At 40.8% G+C, this 22897-nt stretch overlaps 1 protein-coding gene across 5 annotated transcripts in view; it reads left to right on the forward strand.

The window, feature by feature from the left end:
• PLEKHG4B (pleckstrin homology and RhoGEF domain containing G4B) overlaps positions 1-22897 on the forward strand; it is a 77656-nt gene that overhangs the window by 14408 nt on the left and 40351 nt on the right. For all 5 annotated transcript variants that reach the window (XM_067569869.1, XM_067569872.1, XM_067569871.1 and 2 more), the window contains exons 4-11: positions 4513-4606; positions 8847-8933; positions 10076-10192; positions 11188-11286; positions 12152-12294; positions 14745-14883; positions 17496-17618; positions 19066-19230. In XM_067569869.1, the coding sequence (XP_067425970.1) occupies positions 4513-4606; positions 8847-8933; positions 10076-10192; positions 11188-11286; positions 12152-12294; positions 14745-14883; positions 17496-17618; positions 19066-19230 (967 nt within the window). The remainder of the gene's footprint in view (positions 1-4512; positions 4607-8846; positions 8934-10075; positions 10193-11187; positions 11287-12151; positions 12295-14744; positions 14884-17495; positions 17619-19065; positions 19231-22897) is intronic.

Here is a 22897-nt window from a genome sequence, read left to right on the forward strand (position 1 = left end):
GAAATCAAGTTTTTCATTAAATCTTTTATATTTGAAAAAAGACAATTTTTCAGTGGAAAAAAATTATTAAAATAATTTCAGCCAGCTCTAACAGCCACCTTTTGTGACACAATTTTTTAAGATGGTGATGTATGAAATTATATATAAGATTCAATTTCTAAGTAATGGACCAAATTTTAAGTCAGCTTCCTCTGCACCTGCACAGATGTGTAGGGTAGGAGGTGCAAATGCAAAATGAGTATTGTAGCTGATGCAGAATTTTGTATAGTTTTATTTGCACAACAAAAACATGATGATGATTGAAAATTGGCCCGATAGGAAAGTTGGCAACATTTTACATATCTTGTAGGTCAGTTCTGTGCCTTCATACATACTAATTAAACATAGTAAAAGTGTTTTTAAAAGCACTATGTAAATAGTGAGAATTTTGAAAAGTTTCCGAAAGTTAATATAAAATAAAAAAAAATCTGTTTGTGGCTTGAATTAAACATGAAAGAATTCCAAATATTAAATATAATCCTTTGATATAACTGTCATTCTGCCCAGTGTTGGACAAACAGTTATGCCCAAAATACTCTTCACTTAAAAGAATTCCCCATGATCTGGTGGATACATTAGCATCATAGCTCAGGTATTAAGGATGTCACTGACTTTTTTTGCACAGTTTAAAAAATACCAATGGTCTTTACACAACTTCCACCAATGTATCAAGAGCCCTGTCCTACCCTCATTCAAAGCAGTGGCGTATTCTGTAAATGCAGCGGGCCAGATTGCCCTTCACAATAGAACCATATATTGCTGTGCCAGGAGGCTGGGTAACTGACAGTCATGTCCAGCTGCAGAGTCTCCTGGTTTAAAGGAGTCCTCGGTTGGTTAAGAAGTCCATTGCGGCCCTCACCAGCAGGCCTAGTTTTGAGAAGCCCTGGGGGAACCAGGCCAGAATAAGTCCGAGGATCGGGGATCCAGAAGGATTTTCTTTATTGTCCTTCCTTCCTCCACAGCTGCACCTAGTACATATTGGGGGCAGATGAACATACCTAACTAGATTCTCATCTCCCCCTCCAGAGAAATGTCCCTCCACTTCAAGAAAGCCTATTTTGGCACGTAACTCTAGAGAAACTAATTTTTCTGTGCAACAAACCCTTTTGTTTCAAATTCACAAATTTTGTATAAAAATCTACAGACTCAAAAACCAAAGAAATGTACAGTTCGGGCCAAATTGTTCCTGGCCTGTGTGGGAAGGGGGCAAAGAGGAGGGCTAGTCAGTTACAGTTCCAGTGCTCATGGAGGCAAAAACCTGCTGCCTCTTTTTGTTCCCAGGACCATACATCACCCCAGTGGACCATGACTCTGCTCATCCTTGAGTATACCTGCATTATGGTACATTCCCCTGTATGCCAAGGAGCTTAGGGAGGGATTGTACCTCTCTTTGAACCTGAGCCAAAAGCCCAGTGAAGTCATTGGAAGTCTTTACGTTGATTTCAGTGGACTTTGGATCAGGCCTTGAGGCATGGTCCCTTCCCCACCACCTCTTCCAGCAGTGTGGCTCTGCACCAGCCTCTACTTGGGTGGTGCCTAAATGAACAATCTAGCTCTTAACTCTTACAGAAAAGTTGCATAGAATTTCATGGGGACAAAGCCAATAAGGCTCTACAGAACTAATTGTAAAACCTATAGAATTTAATAGTGAATGGTGTCTTTTCTATCAGGATGGTGGGGGGATGGGAACTGCAGAAAGGATATGATTTTCTGTTCAAATCTATAAAACATTTTTGCATGGCAAGGAAAAGGGATCCTACTAAAGTGAATGGGAAGTTTACAGTTGGCTTAAATGGAAGCTAGATTGTGCTCAAAATCTGAACTTCCCCACAACAGTACATAAAAATGTAACATTTGATGGTTGTACCCACTTACATTGCAGTAAAGGTGCCTTAATGTTTAATAATGTAATTCCGTCTTTTTATGAGCTTGCTTCACAACCTTGACATTATCTGAATGTAATGTTTGCCTTTGAATGGCCCTGGCAGTTGTTCATTGTGTATATATGTCATTAATGCCTTTAAAGATAATTGTTGTTTATACTTTAGTGTAAATATATGTAACCCTATCATTTAGATTATCTAATTACAGCATGGAAAGATGAGTATGGAGGATGATAAAGCAGCTTGTAAACAAAATTTGAAACAACATATTTCACATGTGCAACAGCTGAGAGGTCAAATCCTGTGCAGCTTATTCATGCAGTTTCCTCACACACAGCATGTGGGACCAGTCACCTAGTGTGAGATTCACCCTTCTGCATTAGCTTATGCCAACCCTTAGCAGAGGGGTGAATTTCACCTTGAAAGCGAATGCAGTTAGGCCTTAGAATAGCCTTGCTGTCCCCAATTACTGTAATTTCCCCTTGAAATAATAGTGTTATCGGCTAGCATATGGGCTGGGATTTTCAAAGTAGCATAAGCGACTCAGGCACCCAAATCCTGTTGAAAGCATGTTTTTAAATCCCAGTCATAGTCTATAATCGTGACTATAACTGCGTGAAAAGTCGGTTTATAAGAGCACAAATGTATTGGGAAATGTAACTCCTTTTTGCCTTCTCCTCTAATGATCAAACCTTTTACGGATATAATAGTTTCTCCCAAAGCCAAGCAACTCCTACGAAGTTTAATTCAGAATAAGTGTTTACATCCAGATGATAAAACCCTGAAATTAGGGAAAGCATTTCAGTTACACCAGTGTATCTGAAAAATATGGATGTTACCATTTGACATATCAGCACAAGGCTTCAGTCTGCCATGCAATTAGTTCTTCATGAGCAGGAACTCATTCCATTTTAGTATTACAGCTCCAGATTGTTGCCCTCACTCTCAGACCTTATGCAGAGAGAACTGTCCACACACACATCTACACCTTTTCATGAGAAAAGGGACCTCAACTACTTGTCTGACACAACCAGCCCTATCTGCTGACTCTCAGAGAGCCTTCTCCAGGGATAGAGATCTGGACATGGATGGGGGACCTTTGTCTAGGTCATAGTTTCTCAACCTGTGGTAGGTGTACCCCTAGGGGTACACGAGACACAGGCAGGGGGTATGCGGTGAAAAACCCAGTGAAGGGAAGTGGGCAGCAGCCACTGACTTCTGGGGAAGCCCGGCAGCAGCCTCCTGCACCCTGCGAGCTGGGCTCGCAGCTGGGTGGCTGCCACCTGCCCCCCAGCTCTGAACCGAGACAGCCTCCTGCGCCCTGGCTTGAAGACTGGCAGCAGCTACCTGCTGCCTGCCCACATCCCTGAGTCCCAGCCTGCATGGAAGCCTCCTCCGCCCCAGCTCAGAGCAGGTAGCAGTCACCCACTTCCTGGGCTGGCAGCCAGGTGGCAGCCATCTGCAACTTGCCCAGGTGGCAGCTCCCCTCCCCGGCTCAAAGCCTGGTGCCCAGAAAGCCAGCGGAGAGCCCAGCGGCTTGCCCTGTCCTGGAGCTGGCTCTACCTGCAGGCTTACTTGTCAATTTAACTGCTCTAGCTGAGCAGTGAAATTGACAACTATGACAACTCCAGATTTTACCAGTATGAAAATGTTAAGAGGGGCCTACACAGTGTGATTTGCCCCAGGCCCACACCCCCCTAGGGGTGGTCATGGGGAGCGCTGCTATCCACTCTGGTGGGCCACTACTGCCTGCTCATACCTAACAAGTTCCTGCCTGTGTGAGGAAAACACCATGTGACCCTGCCATCAGGCTGTAGTGATTGGCTGGTGTTGAGCTTTATTCCTATATGGAGGTAGGAGGGGGGAAACAGCAGGGGGTTTTGTGATCTGCCACAGCCACAGAGCATTGCAGAACTCAGAACTCTCCTGCTTTACGAGAAATACAGTCGTCCAGTGGTAAAGGGGAAAAAGATTGTATTTCTCAGAGTGGAAGATTGAGTGTTAGGGTACTTATTAAAATTTTCAGAAGTTAGGTGGTACTTGATACTTAAAAGGTTGAGAGACACTGGTCTAGGTGAATTGTTACTCCCCGCACAATTTCAGAGGATATCCACTGTGGCTGTATTATCTTAATCACGCAGCTACTCCACACAGTGGAAATTCCCCTTTTAAGGCATGTGGGAGCAGATTTTGACCAACAGTGGACAACTGGGAGGGAGCTCTGGTGGCAGGAGAATGGGGAGGACCACAAGAAATCCAGAGACAGCACAACACCAAACTCCTGGCAAACTGTTCACCTCTAACAGTATTATCTGGAAAAAAATTCTGAGGGATAATCACACAGTTTTCCCACCCCTGATCTCCTACAACAGGTTTTTGAATAGGAGGGGCTGACCTGTCCATAGTCATTTTCTGCATAATAAAGTGTCCATTGCTTTACTTCTGACTGGAAATTAAAATATATTTTAAGGTTTTTCTGGGTGGCCCTATCATCAACCTATCTGTTTAGATACAATTTTGTAAACATTTAGCAAATCATTTTATCAAGAGGAAAATGCAGCTTAAGAAATATCTGCCTTTCTGTTTCTAGGAAGGAAGTACGTGATCTGGGACTTGTTATTTTATTGGATGCTCGTAAGTGCCAGCCTATTCCTGGTCTCTTCAAAGCTTTCACAGTATTACAGGTAAGTGCTAGTTGTTATGGTTCATGTTTAAGAGCACAAAATAAAATACTAGTATTTTTAGAAATTATTATTACTGATGTTATTTGTATCGCAGAGACCCTAATCAGGTACTGGGGCATTGGGGTTTTTGGGTGCTGTACACACTTGCAATCAAAAGATGGCTCCTGTCCCAAAATTAAAAGCATGGTGCGTTCTTAAGAGGAGCTTAGTGTTAGTTCTACAAAAATAAGCACTGTCTGTTGACATTAAGTCCAGTTTTCTCAAACAGTAGGAATAGAGCATCTTACTGGAAAGTTGTTATGGAGATTCACTTGCATTTGATATTATCCAACAATCTTTTTGTTACCCTGTAGTTTTTGTGCATTGAGGTGAAACAAATATCAAAGTAAAAGTTACATAGTATGTCTTGACAACTGAGGGCAACTTTTCTTCTGCCTTTAATGGAGTGAATGTTTTTTGTTTGCACAGCAAAATTAAAGATCTGTTAGTGTTGGTTCACTGAACAGTTCAGAAAGGAAAAGACACTAGCATAAAGGTCTCAGTATCTTTTAGTCTGATTTTTTTGTTACAAGGTATTTTGACGTGACAGTGACTCAATACATCATCATTACAATTGCATTTGTGCTTGGCTTCCATCAGTACTCCTATGAGAAAGGTGAAGTGTTGTTTTCAGATCAGAATTAATAACAGTCAAAAATTGGACATTCTTCCAAAGTTTGTATATCCCAGCCTTGTTTTTGAATCATGACAATAGCAAAATGAAAACTGAAAATTCACAAAGAAAGAAGTGAAATTTTCACATGCAGAGTATGCTTTGAGCCATAGTTGATACAGTGTAGGATGTAGATACAGTAATCATGTTGTTCAAGGAGAAAAATAACAAAACAAGAACTAGATGTTGTAGATGATAACTTTATGATTCACACCCCTCCCCTTCACTCTTTCCCATCTACCCTCAGAAACCTTATATTGTAACTGCACTCAGATTAAAAGGACACCACTCTGTCCATCTGAAATCTGATCAATTTAGAAAATAAAAGTTAAAAGTAGCTTTAGGTATTAAACCTTCTTTTCCTGACCATCTTTCTTGATTTTCACAAATGTTTCCCCCATTAATTTACTGTGTGAAGATTCATACAAACATGAGATGAAACTGATTGATTGACTGAGGCTGCAATCCTCTAATCAGCTCCACATGGTACCTGTGTGAGGCCCCATTGCTGGACCTAGGCCTAACTGACTAAAAAAAGGGAAACAAAGAAACTAACTGTACTCCAAGTGCTATCAGGTGCCCAAAGTAAACAAGTAGAAGACCAGAGCAAAATGATTTTTGATCTTTAAGTTTTATGGTTCTAGTCAGAATTTGAGTGTAATAATAGTAGGTAAAACATTTTCAGACAGAAATACGATTTGTGCTTTTCAAGGGGGATGAGCACACTTCAAAAATACTCTTAACACTGCTGGTCCAGGAAGAAAGGGCTTACATCTAAATCTGCTCCTTCCCCCCCGGGTATTTAGTATATTGCATTAGATGAGGATGGCCCTGGCCTTCTGAAGATCCCTCGGGAGTTTGGTGGCTAGACATGCAGCCTATTTCCTGATGATCCTTAGTGGAACAGCTTGGGAAGAAGTTTCATGAAGGGGAAACTTTCAGATGATCAGACCTGTAGTTCTTAAAGGCTTCAAGTTATTCTTCTCCATTACCCTAGAACTGGATCTTGCATTTCTTACTCAAACCAAACTCCCAACATTTCTAGTAGGTGTTTTGCTTGAGCAAACACTACAGGATCAGACCCCATGTTCCTTGTGTATATATACAGCCTGTTTAGGGAAAAAATATTATTGCACATAGTGAGCAGGTACTACCAGAGTAATTCAATATTGCATTATCATTTCAACAGTGTTTTCTCCTGGAGGTGCAAGTACCTCCAGCTACTGAATTTTCTTAACATCACCCTGTGAGTTCTACACAACCGTTTTCCCACAGCTGCAGACACTAATCATATGTTGCACTTAGATCTAGATAGTTGCCCTTCCTACACACAGCTGGTGCACTGAAACAAACGGTTTAGAGAAAAAAAAATGCATTGGGAAAATTTCCACCAAATACTCAAGTTTTCATTGTAACTGAATCTTCTAAGTGCTTTGCATCCAAATTGATAAAAGGAAATCTACTGAATTCACATTGATGTAATTATTTTATTAAGCCGGTTTTAGTGTTTTCTTAAGTATTTTACACATTTGGGATGTGGCAGGTATGCCCTGAGGAAAAACATGTCATCACAAGATGATGAATTGAATTCTGAAAAAAAAATTGAGTTTGTTTTGGCGCAGTGTTTAACAAGGTATTTGTCTCAAATGAAAGCAATGGAAATGAGGAATTATTATAATGGAATTAAATGTTACAGTTTAAAAATGGATCTGATAAAGGAAAAATTGTCAGAGTTTAGATATTTTTAAGATTTAGACTAGCTATTTTAATTAAGAATGGGCTGAAACTTGGTTTGTGTGTTTGAGTGGAGAAGGGGTTGCCTTTAACAAAAACAAATTTTTTCAATTAGTTTGGCTTTTTCTATTTTGAAGTGTACATATAGGAGATGTAACTAAAATGTAGGGCTTCCAGACACACTCTTCCCACAGCCCAAGAACAAACATCGTTGAACTTTTGAAAAATGACAAAGATGAAATACTAATTTTGCCAGTCCAGAAAGTCGACCGATGTGTTTCAGAAATAAATGTGGATACTTGAGCATGTGCCATAAACATACACTGGACTCTGCATTACAGCATGCTTTGCAACTATTGTAATTAAATACTTAATACAACATCAATAGAAAGTGCTCATAGGCAGGACTGTGGTTTTGTTGTCGTTCTGTTTACAACCTCAATTCCCTCTCTTGAACTTACAAAATCAAGGGCTATGCTGTTCTAGCCTTCAGCTCACTCTTATTTCCTCCTCAGCCCAGCACCAACTGTGACTCTGGTCATGTGAGAGAACAGGAACTACTTGCCTAGGACTCCTCACTATGAGCCTGGAGGGGGTGGGAAGTGGGGAGAAGCTGGGCACCATGCACACGGAGGTGTAAGTTGCTCCAGGAAAAGGAGACAAGTGATTTGCTTTTCTCCCAGAGCAAAGGGGAAATGGAGGAGGAATTATTCTCACTGTTTGTTCTCTGGTCTGCTCCTAGGGCAGAGCAGCTACATACTGCCTCTGACTCTGGGCAGACTTTAAAATTACAATCAAGCCCCAGGTGAAATCAGAGTTAACTCTGCCACTCGGTCTTCAGCATCCCAATGTTCAGTCTTTGCATTGGAGCACTTCCAGTGTGTGTGGTTAAGTAGTGTTTTCTGAAATATCCTTTAAACACAGAGATAAAAAACAAGAAGGAATATTAGATAAAGATAACAGACGATTAGAACACATAGAATACTAATAATGAAGAACACCCGTGACACTGTTAGGACGTTAAGTGTCATCATAGCAACAAAAACAATAAGTCTTTTTCACAAGGCTGTGGAGCCACAATGGCTATGATGAAGCAGAAGCATGCCAATCAAAATTTAAGGCCAAAATATGAAGAGGAGTTTTGTATCTCTGATGTGAAGCACCAAATGGCCTAAAATTCACTGGCAAGAATGATGGATAATAGGCAGCAAACTCATGTTAAACAATTTAAACTTCAGTTACTGTTTGAAATGTGTGCAGTATACAACCTGATGATGGAGTCTCATATTGATGTTGACCTCTGAGGATTTATCAAACACTACATGTGTGTATATATATATGTGAGGTCACACCAATACGAGAACCACAAACACTGTTACATGTGGGGTAGACAAGATTGTCCATAATCATTGAAGGTTATTGTGTCCTTGTTTTGTGCTGTTCACATTTTTCATATAACACTCATTAACACCTTATGGGGAAAACATAGTATAAAGCAAGCACACATACAGCATAGATTAGTCACTAAGAAAACATAATTGCATATGTAGAGTAATCCAAGTTAATGTTATGGCAAAATAAAACAATGTGCACCTGCAACGAGAACAGAATTTGACCCCATAACTACATTCGTTATAGGGAAAATACTTTATTTAAAAATAACCATTTAAAGATATTTCTTGTCCTACGATGATCGTGTTAAGCAACCAAACTGAATTTTGAAAAACAATAAAGAAGAAAGAGATTGGGAGGTTTATAGTAAAGCATTTTATTTAAATTCATTTTGCTTTCCAGAGTGCAATTCCTCACTCCATTCAGAGTGTCCTGATATTGACTGATAAGGAATCTGCGTTTAGACCTGACAAAGATACTGCAATTCAGGTAAAATTAAGAGATGATTCAGACTGATTAGAATGTGCATAATATTTTGTAAAATTAAAATTTGTTATGAAAAGTTACTTTGCTAAATATGACTTCAAGACATTTTATTTTGTTTAGAAGAAATTGATCTTTTTGTGATTATTTTTAAGGGCCCAATTCTGCTATTACTCACTGAATAATACCTTATATTGTGAGTAGCTCCAGTTCAGTAGAACCTTACGGTGTGTATAGCGCCACTGAAATCTATATCTATCTATATCTATATATTGGTGCTTCTCAATATAAATCTTATTTTAGGTACTTAAGTGGCTGCCATTACCATAAAATTACATCACAGTCTTTAATGTATTTATTCTCACAATAGTCCGGTGCTGTAGGGAATGTATGGGTGGCAGAATTGGCTTTTTTATGGCTATACTTCCTGCATAAATCAGTCTGCTGAATTGTATAAATGAGTGATCAGAAAAATGTTTGTGTGAATTGTGTTCTTTACAATAATATAATGACTTACTGCTATTATTTTTTAATTTACTAAGCAAGAATTATAAATAACGTATTTTTAAAAATACAAAATTGATGGATGTTTGAAATAAATAAAAAGGTAGCAGAAGTTAAAGAGCAGGAATGAATTTATTATTTAAACTAAACCAGTCAGAAGAGAAGTTTGTTCTCCAGAACTCTGAATGTAGAGTTAAAATATAATATTTTCTCCCAATAAAACTTGAACCCAAAGAATTTTTAACTTTGTGTAACATACTATTGGCATAGATTGTTGTTAGAGACAGAAGTCACTTGAGGTTTTGTTTTCCTCTTCAATCTTGTATATATTTTAACAAATATACAAATAGTAGCAGAATATGTTTTCTACAAATAGGACGTAGTATGCTGGGCCAGATCCTCAACTGGTGCAAATTTGCATAGCTCCATTGACTGCTATTCCAGAGGGCAGAGTATTACACATGAAGAAAATCAGTTCTTGACTTCACTAGATGTATACTGATTTACACCCTCTTGAGGATCTGATCCTCTGTCTCAAGAGATTTTGTAAAAGTTTTTGACAACTAGCACTATGTAAGTTTTTTTTTCTCAATGGTTTGATTTATGGCATTAATAAAGCTCCAATCACAATTTTTCTTTAACAGTATGAAGTTCTCACATCACTAAAGGCTCTGCAAAAGCTCATTGACTGTACCCAGCTGACAGCAGACTTTGATGGAACCTTTCTGTATAACCACCATGACTGGATACGTTTCCGACGGGTAGGGGATAGTGCTTGCAGCTCTCATTACTTGTTCTCCCCTAATTTGATTTTCCCTTTTAGAATCTTCTTGTTTGAATGTAATGTAGTAACTTCTATTTCTCACAAAAATGAGAAACGACTAATGTTAGCCAGCATCTGTTATGCTGCAGGTAGGTGGTGGTGAAACTTCCCCACATAGCTTTGCCCCTGTGCTCTATTAATCCCTGGTTATGTCACTCCTTGGCCTCTTCTGGACAGGCTAATAATTGTGTTCAACTGTGTTATGGTTTCAGGATTCAGACAGATTTCCACCCTGGATTATGTTAAAATTGCCTAACTCATTGTTGGTCTAACACCTCTCTGAACCACTAGGACCAGATCAATCAGCTTAGCTCTATTAAAGTCAAGAACTGGCCCTGAAGTTGTCTTCATGTATAGTACTCTGTCCTCTAGCACTGAAGTGAATGGTGCCAGTTTATGCCAGCTGAGGATCTGGCATCAATAAAGACTGTATTTAACCACACATTCCAAATACTGACTTGGAGAGCAATGGTCTTATTTTTAAGGCTATGCCTATTTTGATGTTTTTTAAAAAATCCACCTGTGTTTAAGGTCTAAACACAGTTTTTATACCCATTTAACTATTTCAATTAAGGGAGTGATTTTTTTAAATTGAAATAGATTTATACAACCCCTAGAGTGAATACAGCTATTCTGGTCTAAAGATGCCTTTTATCAGTTTATCTTATTCCACTTATTAGTTTGGCTTATTCTCTTTATTCCTCTTCCTGTACAGGAATTTTACTGGTATAACTGCATCCACACTAGGGGGATTGTACTGATTTCAAATTGATATAGTTAAGGTGGTACAAAAATGTGTGTAGACAAGCCCTTGTTGTGACTAACACATAAATAACTCTTTGTGACTATCTAGGGCACTTTAAGAAGTCAAAGCTATTTACTGAGACTGTCTTTTTTGAGTTTTTTACCTGTCATCGTGTTTTACAACTGCAGAAACTGGAACCCTTTATTACAAACTGCAAAGAGGCCATTGTCTTTCTACAGAACTCGGTCTGTTCGCTGAACTCCAACAGAATCCTAAGTACAGTTCAAGTACGTATTAGCTGATATCACAAGTGCTATGTCTTGAATATGAAAAATGGGAAACCTGAGGTAGGTTAGTAGCATATTACAGTGGTGGTTGTTGTTATAGAGAAACTGAGGAGCAGATATTTGTATCCCATCTGGATCAGGTTTAGACTACTATTCAATTGTGAGGCCAGAACAGGGTGTAAAGGTTTAGATCTGAAAGCATCAATATCCCATGAGTTGTTCTCACTAAATTTGAAATCAAATTGTAGACATCTCGCAAGATAAGCCCTTCTCATAAGATTTCTGCCATACCAGGAAAAAAAACCTAGAAAATAGACCCTTCTCTTTTTTTAGTGCAACACAAAACTATAGAGATGGGTTCAGATATAGTCATTCAGATTTGCATCCCTTTAGTTTTAAAGGGGTTTGGATTCAAGATTCCAGGTTTGGCTCATCTCTAATTATGGTTGTTTCAAGTAATTTTCTGTCAAAAGTGCCAGCTTTACTAGTCCTGGAAGCTGAATTCCTGTGTCTACAAAGATGCACAGTTTAGTCAGTGTAATACAGGCTTCCCCATAGTGCCTTGCCAGAGTGCCTGAATCCTAATCAACCAGAGGGACCAAGTCGAGAGAATGAGAGAGTAGTTCAGTCTCCATAATGTTTCTGCAAAAAATTATTGCTAACACTGGTTCAGCTCCACCAAGTTACACTGGGAAACTTAAGGCAAAAATTACAAGTGTGGACAAGGCATTAGCAGGGTTCTATTATTTCCCTGCTCAGTGTGGACATAGATTTGTTTTATAAAAACCCTGCTAGCCAGGCAGTGGTATCAATGCCCTATCTAGGTTTCTAGTAAAATGAGATTAATAGTGTTTCTTCTGTATAGGAAGTCAGTGACTTAATCGACAAACACAAGACAATGATGAAACTTGTTTTGGAAGATGCCTTGCTGGTAACATTAAGGCTAGAGGGTGGGACAATTCTTGCAAGACTCAGGAAAGAGGAATTCTGCAGTACAGAAGACTACCGGTAGGTGCTTGCTTTGCAATAAGTGCTGCATCACAGACTGTGTTAATAAGGGAAGGGAGAGAAAGTGCTTGTCTACGTGGTGCTGCAATCCAGTCTATGGGGGGTGGATTGTAAAGTGATCTAACATGTCGCACTCTAACTGCCGTGTGTGGACCCAGTAGGAGCACTGTAACAGGGTAGATGGCTCATTATGTGAATCTGGATTCAGGTCTCCTGTTCCAGTCCAAATGCTCTCTGTTAGACTGATTAAGTGGGAGGGCAGTGCCTGGGGTTATAAAAGGTCAGTCAGGAGCCAAAGCAGGCTGAGTCAGTCAGACAAGAGGGGCAGGAGAAGAGAGCTGCCAGAAACAGAAGATGGTTCTGGGTCAGGAGAGAGCTGAAGGCAGGAGAGCATCAAGAGAGGTTAGCTGGCTGGCATTCCCAAGCAGAGATCCAAGGCTAGAAAGGGCTGAAGGCAGAAGAAGGAGCAGCATGAGCAGAGGAAAACGCCTGCTGGCTCTAAACCGGAGATCCGGAGCCAAGAGCTGAAGGAAGGGGGAGCAGCAGAGGGGGGCTTATCCCTGACATCTTGCCAGAGAGCTGGTTCCCAGAAGAGCCACGAGGATACTCCTGGAAGATAGGGTGTGGGATTTCCTGCTGCAAAGAGCAGGGTTGTGCCTCCAGAAGGAAGGGCTGGGGTGGCTGTCCTGACAGAGGAGGACTGACTTAGGGTATGTCTACACAGCAACTAGACATCTGCAGCTGGCCATCTGCAGCTTGTGCTCACAGGACTCAGGCTGTGAGGCTATTAACCTGTGGAATAGACGTCTGGGCTCAGGCTGGAGCCAGGGCTCTGGGACCCTGCGATATGGGAGGATCCCAGAGCTCAGGCTCCAGTCTGACCCATGGAAATTTGCAGAGCAGTGAAACACTCCCACAGGCCGAGCCCTGCAAGCCTGAGATAGCTGGCATGGGCCAGCCATGGGTTTTTGTTTGCTGTGTGCACGTACCCAAAGATCAGGTGTGGTGGAAGACACTAGGATACTGAGAACCAAGCCGGGTTGTAAAGGCTACATGCCCTGGGAGATGTGGACTATGTTTTGGGACTATGCGTTGTGGACTTTTGCACTATGTTTTTGTTAATAAACTAAGATGGACTGGAGGATAAACTTGTATGGAGTTACTGGGGACTCAAGGGAAACTGAGGTGAAAAGGCACTTCCAGAGCCGCCCCAAGGCCCTGACGGGGCACCTGAGAGGAGGTCACTCATTTACGATTATGTTAACACAAACTAAGGTACCTTTTTGTTCATGCCAGCAGGGTCTACATAAGGCAGTGAGAGTGCAACCTGTTAGAGCGCTCTACAATTCACACCCCTGTAGACCAGAAAGGAAATGTAACTATGGCAAGAAGTGTGTAACACCTTTACAGATTTCATGTTCCCTCTTCGGGAGAATAGCAAATATGGATATTTTGAGCCAGATACTGCCCTCATTTATACACACACGGTTCCCAGTGGACAAAATGGGATTTACATATAAATAGCCTACTGTATGTAGCATTTGTCCTTATGAACTGACCTAAGGCAAAACAGAGTAACAAACATAAAATTTTCCAAAATTTTCAAAAAGAAGCAATTTTTAAATCTCTCCATTTGAAAAAGTGCTTGTCAATGTAATTGAAAATTTTTTTATCTTATTATGGGAGCTAACCTTCAGATTTTGAGGAAATGAAGATATCTGTTTTTGTGGGGATAGAGGTTGGCTGAAACTGTCTTGTAATGGAAGACTGGTTGGAGACTTAAGTTTGGAGGTTCTTGGGCTGTCCTTAATTCAACTACTTAATACCTCATGCTGGTGAGGTAGCAGGGCTCTAGTGGGCTGAAAAATAACTGGGGAGTCAGAAGTTAAGATAGGCAGGTATTATGCAAATCTAATTAGTTTAGCTAATCAGAGTTCAGGGAATTCTATAACTGTAATAAGGTCCTGATCCTGCAAAGTATTTAAGCAGTTGTCTAACTTTAAGCGCATGAGTAATCCTGTAGACTTCAAGCTTTGCTGAATCAAGGCTCTGTAGACAGCTACGGGTTAGTGCAGCTGCCCTGATTTCTGGCTGCCTGAAACAACTCCATCTATATACAACAGCCAAGATTTTAAAAAATGCCTACTGATTTTGGATGCCTTAGAGAGTCTGCTGAGCCACAGACCCGTCAGCACCCATTAGCTGAGAGATCTGAAATCACTCTTGGCTGCCATGTGTCTGTGGTTCTGAGTAGAATATGTTTTGCTTTGATAAGTTGAACAAGCAAACACACAGCTAATATGTTCTGTAGTTGTTGGCTTGTTGGCCCAAACCTCCTTTGCTTTGCTGTTTAACAGATTTGATGATTGCCATCTTCCGAAATATTGAGTTGACTCTTCTGGCATTGTGTTGCACTGGATATTTTGTGTTTTGGTTTTTTTTACCCATAGAGATGCCATGGAGGCTATAACAAGATTGTACAATCAAGTAGATGAGGAGGTCCATAGGCTGGTTCTCTTATCCAATAAGTGTCTCCAACAACTGGAGAATCTCCAGGAAACAAGAAAATTTGAAGAAGGTTGTGACCAGGTCAGTACTATTTTTGAGATTTAATTTATACCAACTGTAGGGCTATCCTTCCATTTCTCCATTCATGGAGTCAAATTCATCTGTGAATATAAGCTACATATTGGGCCAGCCATATGTGTGTGTGTGCAATGTAAATAATGTTGTCACAATTCAGGGCAGCTGCACCCGTATTCCTTCTCTATGGTCCAGCAAGGGCACCCACTCTAGGCTCCCAGCTCCTCAGCCATCATCTCTTCTGGGCAGAAACCTGTGTGTGTCTCTCTCCTGACCTGGGATTTTCAGGCTGCACAGTTTCCTATCTACACTGCGAGTTCTCTAGCAAGTCAGACAGTCTAAGTAGGCCTGCTTTGCTTTCTCCTCTGAGGTTATGAACAGTTGTAATTGCCCACAGTTGCAAGTTACCATACAGCCCTTTCTGAGCAAGCACATTCATACTTAAGGTGAAAGCATTAGAAAGAAAACATATTAAAAACAATAAAAGGATTTATACAGATGCTAATAAGCCATAGATTCCCTCCCACCCACTCCAACAAGGGCTCTGGTAGGATGCAGTCCTTCAAACCCCACCATGAGGTTTTTCTGTAGTTTATAGTTCATAACAGCTTTCACTCAGAACAAGAACCCATACACATAGGTTAGCCTTTCCTTTACACAGCTTGGGTCTGTGTTCTGCAGAGACCTTGAGTAAATAATCAGGTGGGCAGTGGTTCTCTGGTCAGGGCATAGCTTCAAAAGGTTGTGTCTGGAGGTGGGAATTTGAATTTCTCTCCTCCCAGGAATCTCCTGGGAAACCCACTTAACGTTGTTGGTCTTGAAAGTTCATTTTTGTCTCATACATTGTTTAGAATAATTCTTTGAAGCTCATAGCACTTCCCAGATTTTACATAATTTTAGTGGGGAGACATGGCCAGTTACATACAATCCCACAATAATACATAAAGTTTGCATTTATAATTCTATGAACTGTAAAGCTACTTAAACTTCATTAAATAAGATTTCCCAAAGAAATTGTCATATCTGTCACAAGGGTAACTTGCATTGATTTGGCATTCAGTAGGTGTGGAAAATGAGTGTAATTAAGTTTGGTATTCTGTGAAGATCAAATTCACCCATAAGAACGGCCATACTAGGCCAGACCAATGGTCCATCTAGCCCAGTATCTTGTCTTCCAACAGTGGCCAATGCAAAGTGCTTCAGAGGGAATGAACAGAACAGGTAATCATCAGGTGATCCATCCCCTATCACGCATTCCCAGCTTCTGGCAACAGAGTCTAGGGACACTTCAGAGCATGGTTTTGCATCCCTGCCCATCCTGGCTATTCTCCATGAACTTATCTCGTTCTTTTTTGAACCCGTTATAGTATTGGCCTTCACAATAGCCTCTGACAAGGAGTTCCACAGGTTGACCATGCGTTGTGAAGAAATACTTCCTTTTGTTTATTTTAAAGCTGCTGCTCATTAATTTCATTTGGATATCCCTAGTTCTTGTGTTATAAGAGGGAGTAAATAACATTTCCTTATTTACTTTCTCCACACCAGTCATGATTTTATAGACCTCTATCATATCCCCCCTTAGTCATCTCTTTTCCAAGCTGAAGTCCCACTCTTATTAATCTCTCCTCATATGGAAGCTGTTCCATACCCCTAATCATTTTTGTTGCCCTTTTCTGTACCTTTTACAATTCTGACATATCTTTTTTGAGATGGGGCGACCAGATTTGCATGCAGTATTCAAGATGTGGGCATACCATGGATTTATATAGAGGCAATACGATATTTTCTGTCTCGCTATCTATCCCTTTCCTAATGACTTCCAACATTGCTAGCTTTTTTTGACTGCTACTACACATTGAGTGCATGTTTTCAGCGAACTATCCACAATGACTCCAAGATCTTTTTCTTGAGTGCTAACAGCTAATTTAGACCCCATCATTTTATATGTATAGTTGGGATTATGTTTTCCATGGTGCATAAGCAGATGCAATTCCTATTGACTTGGCCCTGGTGGTTGAAGGAATTGTGGATGTAAGCTAATGTAGAGGTGGTGGAGTTGCCTTATTTTACACCCTGCATAGGTGCACTGCAATACATTTAGCAGGATTTCTTTGATACATCAGAGTATTTGTAGTAAACTTTCCAAGTCAGTGAAACATCTGTAATAAATCCTGAGTAAAGAAAATGTAAATATTTTAATAAATGTTTTTTTTTAAAAATTAGCAGAGACCTTTTGGCTCTGGCTATTCAGTGAGATGTTTTAACGATAATTTTATACATAATGATTAAATGATCTTGCTCTGCAGTCCCTACACAGGCAAAATTCTCACTGAGTTCAGTGGAAGTTTTGCCTGCGTAAGGAGTGCAGGGTGAGGCCTAACATACAGTGCAAACGTATATGTTTGTCTAAAGCATCTTTTTCTAAATGCAGTATTTAAAATAGCTTTCTAGATATGTTGTATATAAGGAGAGCTTTTTTCCTCACTCTGAAATAAAGAATTTAAACATTTTGGTATATTTCCATAAGAGTTTAATTTGTTTTGATAAAGTTGCCTAATTTCTGTGTTAGATACAGTTTACTTGTTAATTTAACAACAATAATCTTGTATCCTATATAGATAAAACTCTGGTTTGAAAATGAAAGAGAGAGATATCTTGGCCCTTTAGATCAAGAGCTGCTTTCACTGGAAAGAGTGAAGAAGAAGCAAGAAGAATTCAGAGTTTTCAGTGACAAAGTGATAGTAAGTATTGTGCTAAGGAACGCTTTGTTTTGCTTTCGTTATTTTAGTTGCATCTGCAGTAGCCTAGAAAATTAACTGGGGAAATGCAAACCAGAGCAATTATAGATTCAGAATATTAATTTAATTGATTGTTAGTAGTGTAGCAACACTAACTCTATGGCCCTGGAAAAGTTACTGCTTCTTTAACGGGAATCTTTTTCCTTTTTTTCTTTACACAACCAAGAAGAAAAAAGTTCTCCCTCTCTGTGTATTGCTTGTGTGTGCAGGCTGGACCAGGGATGTGCCCAGAAATTTAACTTTGATCCCTTTTGGAGAGGCACGTTCTGTGTCCCACCCCTACCACGGCCACGGGAGGAGCTCACTCCCCCTCAACCCCGTTCCTGAGAGGAGTTTGTCCTTCTCTCCCCTCCCCCTGCTCCTCCTGCTGCAGGGCTGGAGGAGTTCTGAGCCTCTGACAATTATTAGGGGGTGGGCTTTGCCAGTGCTTGCCCTCCCTTGTGCATGCCCCTAAGAGGGACTGCACAAATTCTCAGTTCTGCAAAGCAAAACTGAGGAATTTAGAAGAGAATTTGTAACTAATTTGTAGCCAAAAATAATAAAAGCCAAAGTCACACCAATAACTAAATTGCCCACATAGTCCTGGGAATGGAGTGCTGGAGTATGTGCACCAGAAATAATAGGGGCTGATCCAGTGCCATTGAAGAAAATGGAAAGACTCCTTTTGACTGCAGTGGCTTTGGGATCTGGCCCGTAGACACCCACTACTTGAGATAAAGAAGAAATTCTGCTTTCTGTGGTAGTATTTTTACTCTTAAACATTTTTGGAGACTAACCCCAGTGTCACGTGTGTAGATCTGCCATCACAGTACATTCATTAGAAGCAGTAGTACACAGGCGCACCCGCCAAATATGGTAAATGAAGCCAGAGTAAAAAGGGGAGCTTAGGTACACAGATGCCCTCTTGGAGCCTGTTAAATAGAAAAGTTGTTTGTAACTATTTCACATAAAGAAATTGCATCAAACGTACGAGAGAGCTGTTCCTTGAGAAATAAAAGTTCTCATGATGATATTGTTAAGTGTAACCTAACCATGACGTTCCTCTAAACATGTAGTAATAATTCTTTTCAAATGTTCGAGCTGAATTGACTGTAGTTTCTATTCCATTGTATCATTATATTCTTTCTTTTTGCTTCCCAAAATAAATCTTAGACTAAAAAGAGGCCAACAATAACTTTATATTAGCAGAACAGTATCAAATAGGGGAAGAGGGGGAGAACAAAAAAGATCAGCAAGGGTGATCACTCACTTTTGACTTTTAACTTATTTTACAATTGGCCTATAACAAGATTTGTTGACGTTGTATGGAGTAAATGATGATGTTGAACAAGAATTTGGACAGCAAAAGAAGCAATGTACTATGTCATATATTTCATTTTATACTTAACAGCGATATTATGAGAAAGGGCTGCAGCTGATGCAAAAGAACTTCTCATCAAACTTAGAAGAAAAAGTTCAGACTTTCAAGAGTTATCTGAGTAACATCAGCACTCAGACAGAGAAGAGGAAGAATGAGCTGGAGAAGCTGGTCAACCTGTATGAATTTTACGAGACGGTAAGAGAAACTTTTCTGGGTCAGTACAGATTTTACAGTAGTTTAAATATTTGTGCAACAATATTCCATAAAATATGTTTGTATTGATCCCTTTACCTCCATTCCAAGGTACTGGACGTGCTACTGAGTCTTCCAGGGTGCTGGAAAGGTACTGATGCACTTTCCCATGCACTGCACCTACTAGCAAGATTTCTTTGATACATCAGGGCTGACTTTTCTTCTTCTTCTTCTAGTGTTTTTTCTCTAGCTAAAGAACAGTTTGTCCATGAGGCTTCCAATGAGGTGTTTGAAATACCCTGGTGAGGTGTATCCCACATGATCAAATTTGAGGAATATCAGAATCTGGCAAACATCCTAACCTAAGGTCTTTGATGACCATTCAAAGTTCACTAGAGCAGTGATGAATTTCAAAAGTTTTCTGCAGTAGTTTGTAGTTTGGCAGCTTAAAATTACACTGCTCCGTTGCACCCACAATAACATCTTTAGGAGCAGGGATCCTCTCCTGTAGGCCTCCCAGAACAACAGTACCGAAAGCCAGCACAAATCAGTGACTTGCACACTTGGTACCCTGTCAACACATAAAATGGCCAGAGTTGTATTGGTCATTCAAGTGCCTGAGTGAGTGTATTGGCACTTGGTATGCCCAAGTGCCTCAGCTGTCCAAATAAACAACTGAGAATGGCAGTAAAGGGAATAAAATGAAAAAGTATAAACCCAAGATTTTTCATAGGCATGCTATGTATAAAACCACAGAGTAATCCATCCTCATTGCAGCAAAACTACATGTGAAAGCACACAGTATGTCACTATTTATTTATTTTAATATTTGTATAACTAGCAGCCAGACACACCAATCGGGATCAGTGCCTCATTGTTCTAGGCACTGTATTAATGCAACGTCTCTGCCCAATGGATCTTAGCATTCAAGAAGATTGTAGTCTCCACTGGAAAAATAATTATAGAAGCACCAAGTAAATCAGCTTCAAAATAATTAATCTGGTGGCGGGCAATCTCAAAAGGGTCATAATTCAGTCTGGACCACAATCCAAAAATATTGGCTGCTTCTATGAATTGTCCAAACTATGGAGGACCCTCACTTACTCCTGGTCTTATCTTCTCAAAGCAAGGACACTCACCTCTGCCATTCATCAAAAAAACCTGGTCAGTTCTTTCTCCCAGTTTCTTCAGAAGGGAGTGCCTCCCCAAATTCAGGATTGCCTTTGAGGATGTAATGGGGCCTAACTCCATACCTCAGAAGAGGGCAGTACAGAACCACACTCAAGTCTTTGCAAGTGGTGTTGGGAAGCCCCAAAAATCAGGCCCTAGAAAAATGACAGTCGCCCAGGTCCTGAGTTTGTTTACGTTGGTGCAGTTCTATTGACTTCACTGGAGGTGCTCTTGATTAATATTAGCCTACACAAATGGAGAATCAGGTCCTAAGGCTTTTGGTTTTTTTCCTCTCCCTGTGATTCTGAAAGTTCTCGTGAGTAGGTAGCACAGAATATCAGTGCAGGTTAAATTAAACAATGCTAGTTTCAGTTGGATTTCAAAGCTGGCATTGAAAACCTTTACAATCTAGCTTCTAAATCTTAGAAAAATTGCTTCATTGAGATTCAGTGTAAACACACCTTTATGTCACGAGAACTCTTTGGCTCCCAGGGACAACCTGAAAGATAATATTTTTGTCTTGTGAAATTTGCCTGGTTTAGAATTTTTAAAAATGAGTTGGCTAACAACTGCCAGTAATATAACCATACTTCTTAACTTGTGGGTCATTAATTTAATAATATAGGCCCTGCAATGCACTTATGCACGTACTTTAAACACATGGGTAGAGCCATTGACTTCAGTGAAACTACTCGTGCTGAAAGGTATTTGCACTTAAGTGCTTTGTTGGATCAGCACTTACGTTGTGTGTGCAGGAGACCACAGAGTCAAATCCTCTAGAGCCAAATTTCTTGAAAGAAAAGGTAGTTTTGAGGTCAGACACAAGATTGGAAGTCAGGCATTCTGGGTTTCATTCCCAGTTATGTCACAGACTTTCCTGTGTGATCCCAGGACAATTCACCAAACCTTCTCCTAGCTTTGAAATGGGAATAATATTTCCCTGTTTCATGGGGGTTGATGCTTAATTCATTAAATGTATGTCTATGCAGCAATGTAAGACTAGGGTTAGTGAGACTCGAGTCAGCTGGACCTGTGTCTGGGAACCCTGGACTTGGGCATCTATACTGCATTTTAACCCTAGATTTAAGGATTTTCTGACCTGCGCTTGAACGTAGGGCTCTGGTGTCCACACGGCAGTGTGGCTTTATACTGAACAACCATCTAATCTGAGAATTGGGCTGTCCCCCTCTAGGCTCAGTCACATGGGTAAGAAAATGGCCATGTGCCCCTGTTCTGTGCATAGTTTGGACATCAGTCTCCAGGGCAGTCAAACTGTTAAAATGAAACTTTGCAATTCTTCATTTTTAAAATGGGATGTTCCCTGAAGGTGTTTTTGTCTAGTTGGTTTTTTAGTTATTTTTGTTTGTTTTGAAGTTTGACATAAAACGAAGGTATCAGAGGAAAAACATGTGCATAACCCAGCCTGGCTGCTGCTGGCTGCAGAGTGGTGAAGTGCATTCCTGGGACTTGGGTGCAGTGTGCGCCACCTCCCTTATCTCTGCCCTCGCCACATCTCAGGAGTAAGGGATCCTCAGAAGGCTGTGGGGAAGTTCTGGGCCTGCCTCCCACTCACCACCCTCACAGTGCACACTGCCAAGGTGCCTCTATACGCACAGCCCCAGGGAGGGCAGGGGGGCCCCAGGAGCAAGGGACAAAGAGCAGAGTAGGGACCAAGCGGCTGCCCTGCAGGGAGGGGTTGGGGATCATCCTTTCCCTCGCCATGCTGAGCCAGGAACTCTGCTGCCCCCCCCACATTGCAGGGCAGTTGCTTACTCCCCACTGCACTCTCTGCCCCACCCTTCAACCTCCCTGGGGCTGCATGTGCAGGGGTACCCGGGCAGTGTGCACCAAAATCTGGCTGTTCTCTTGTGACTAGGAAGCAGTTTTCTTTGCAAAGAGCTTCTTCTGATCAGTGTCCATTGAAAACCCTGCAGGCTGTCTGGTGGTGGCAGACCAGTGTTCAGCAAACAGTGAGTTAATGCTGATCTGATCCCCTGCTGCTTGCAAAGGGAGGTGTGGCTTCCATTTGCAGTAGAGTGCAATAGACTGTAGTACAGATTGTCGACATAGAGAAGACTAAGGAAGTTGCCCCAAATAACTCTGGGATACAACTAGAGGACTTCCAGGTCCAGAATCAAGCCGGAGCTGCATGCACACAGGAAAGCAATAGGGCTCGGAGCCTAGGTCCCAGCTTAACACTGGCTCAGACCCTCCAGCCCTGCAGGATCCTGGTAGCCTAGGTTCAAGCCCTAGGTTGATGCAACTGGGGTGTGGACGCAAGGGGGGTTGGGCTCGAGCCTGGGCTCAAACCCAGGCTTACATTACTGTGTAGACATATCTTAAGAAGCAAAATTTACTCCTGTGTAAAGGGATAGCACAATATCTATTATATCATGTTAAGACCAATTATGAGCACTTAAATGGGGCTTAAATGTTGCACAGGCCTCTTGCTGTCCCTTTGACTTTCAACCTGATATTTGTAAATTGATGAGATCCTCAG

This window comes from Emydura macquarii, unplaced genomic scaffold, assembly GCF_026122565.2.
Source record: "Emydura macquarii macquarii isolate MOO-44397 ecotype Brisbane River unplaced genomic scaffold, CSIRO-AGI_Emac_v2 contig_2948, whole genome shotgun sequence".
NCBI lineage: Eukaryota > Metazoa > Chordata > Testudines > Chelidae > Emydura > Emydura macquarii.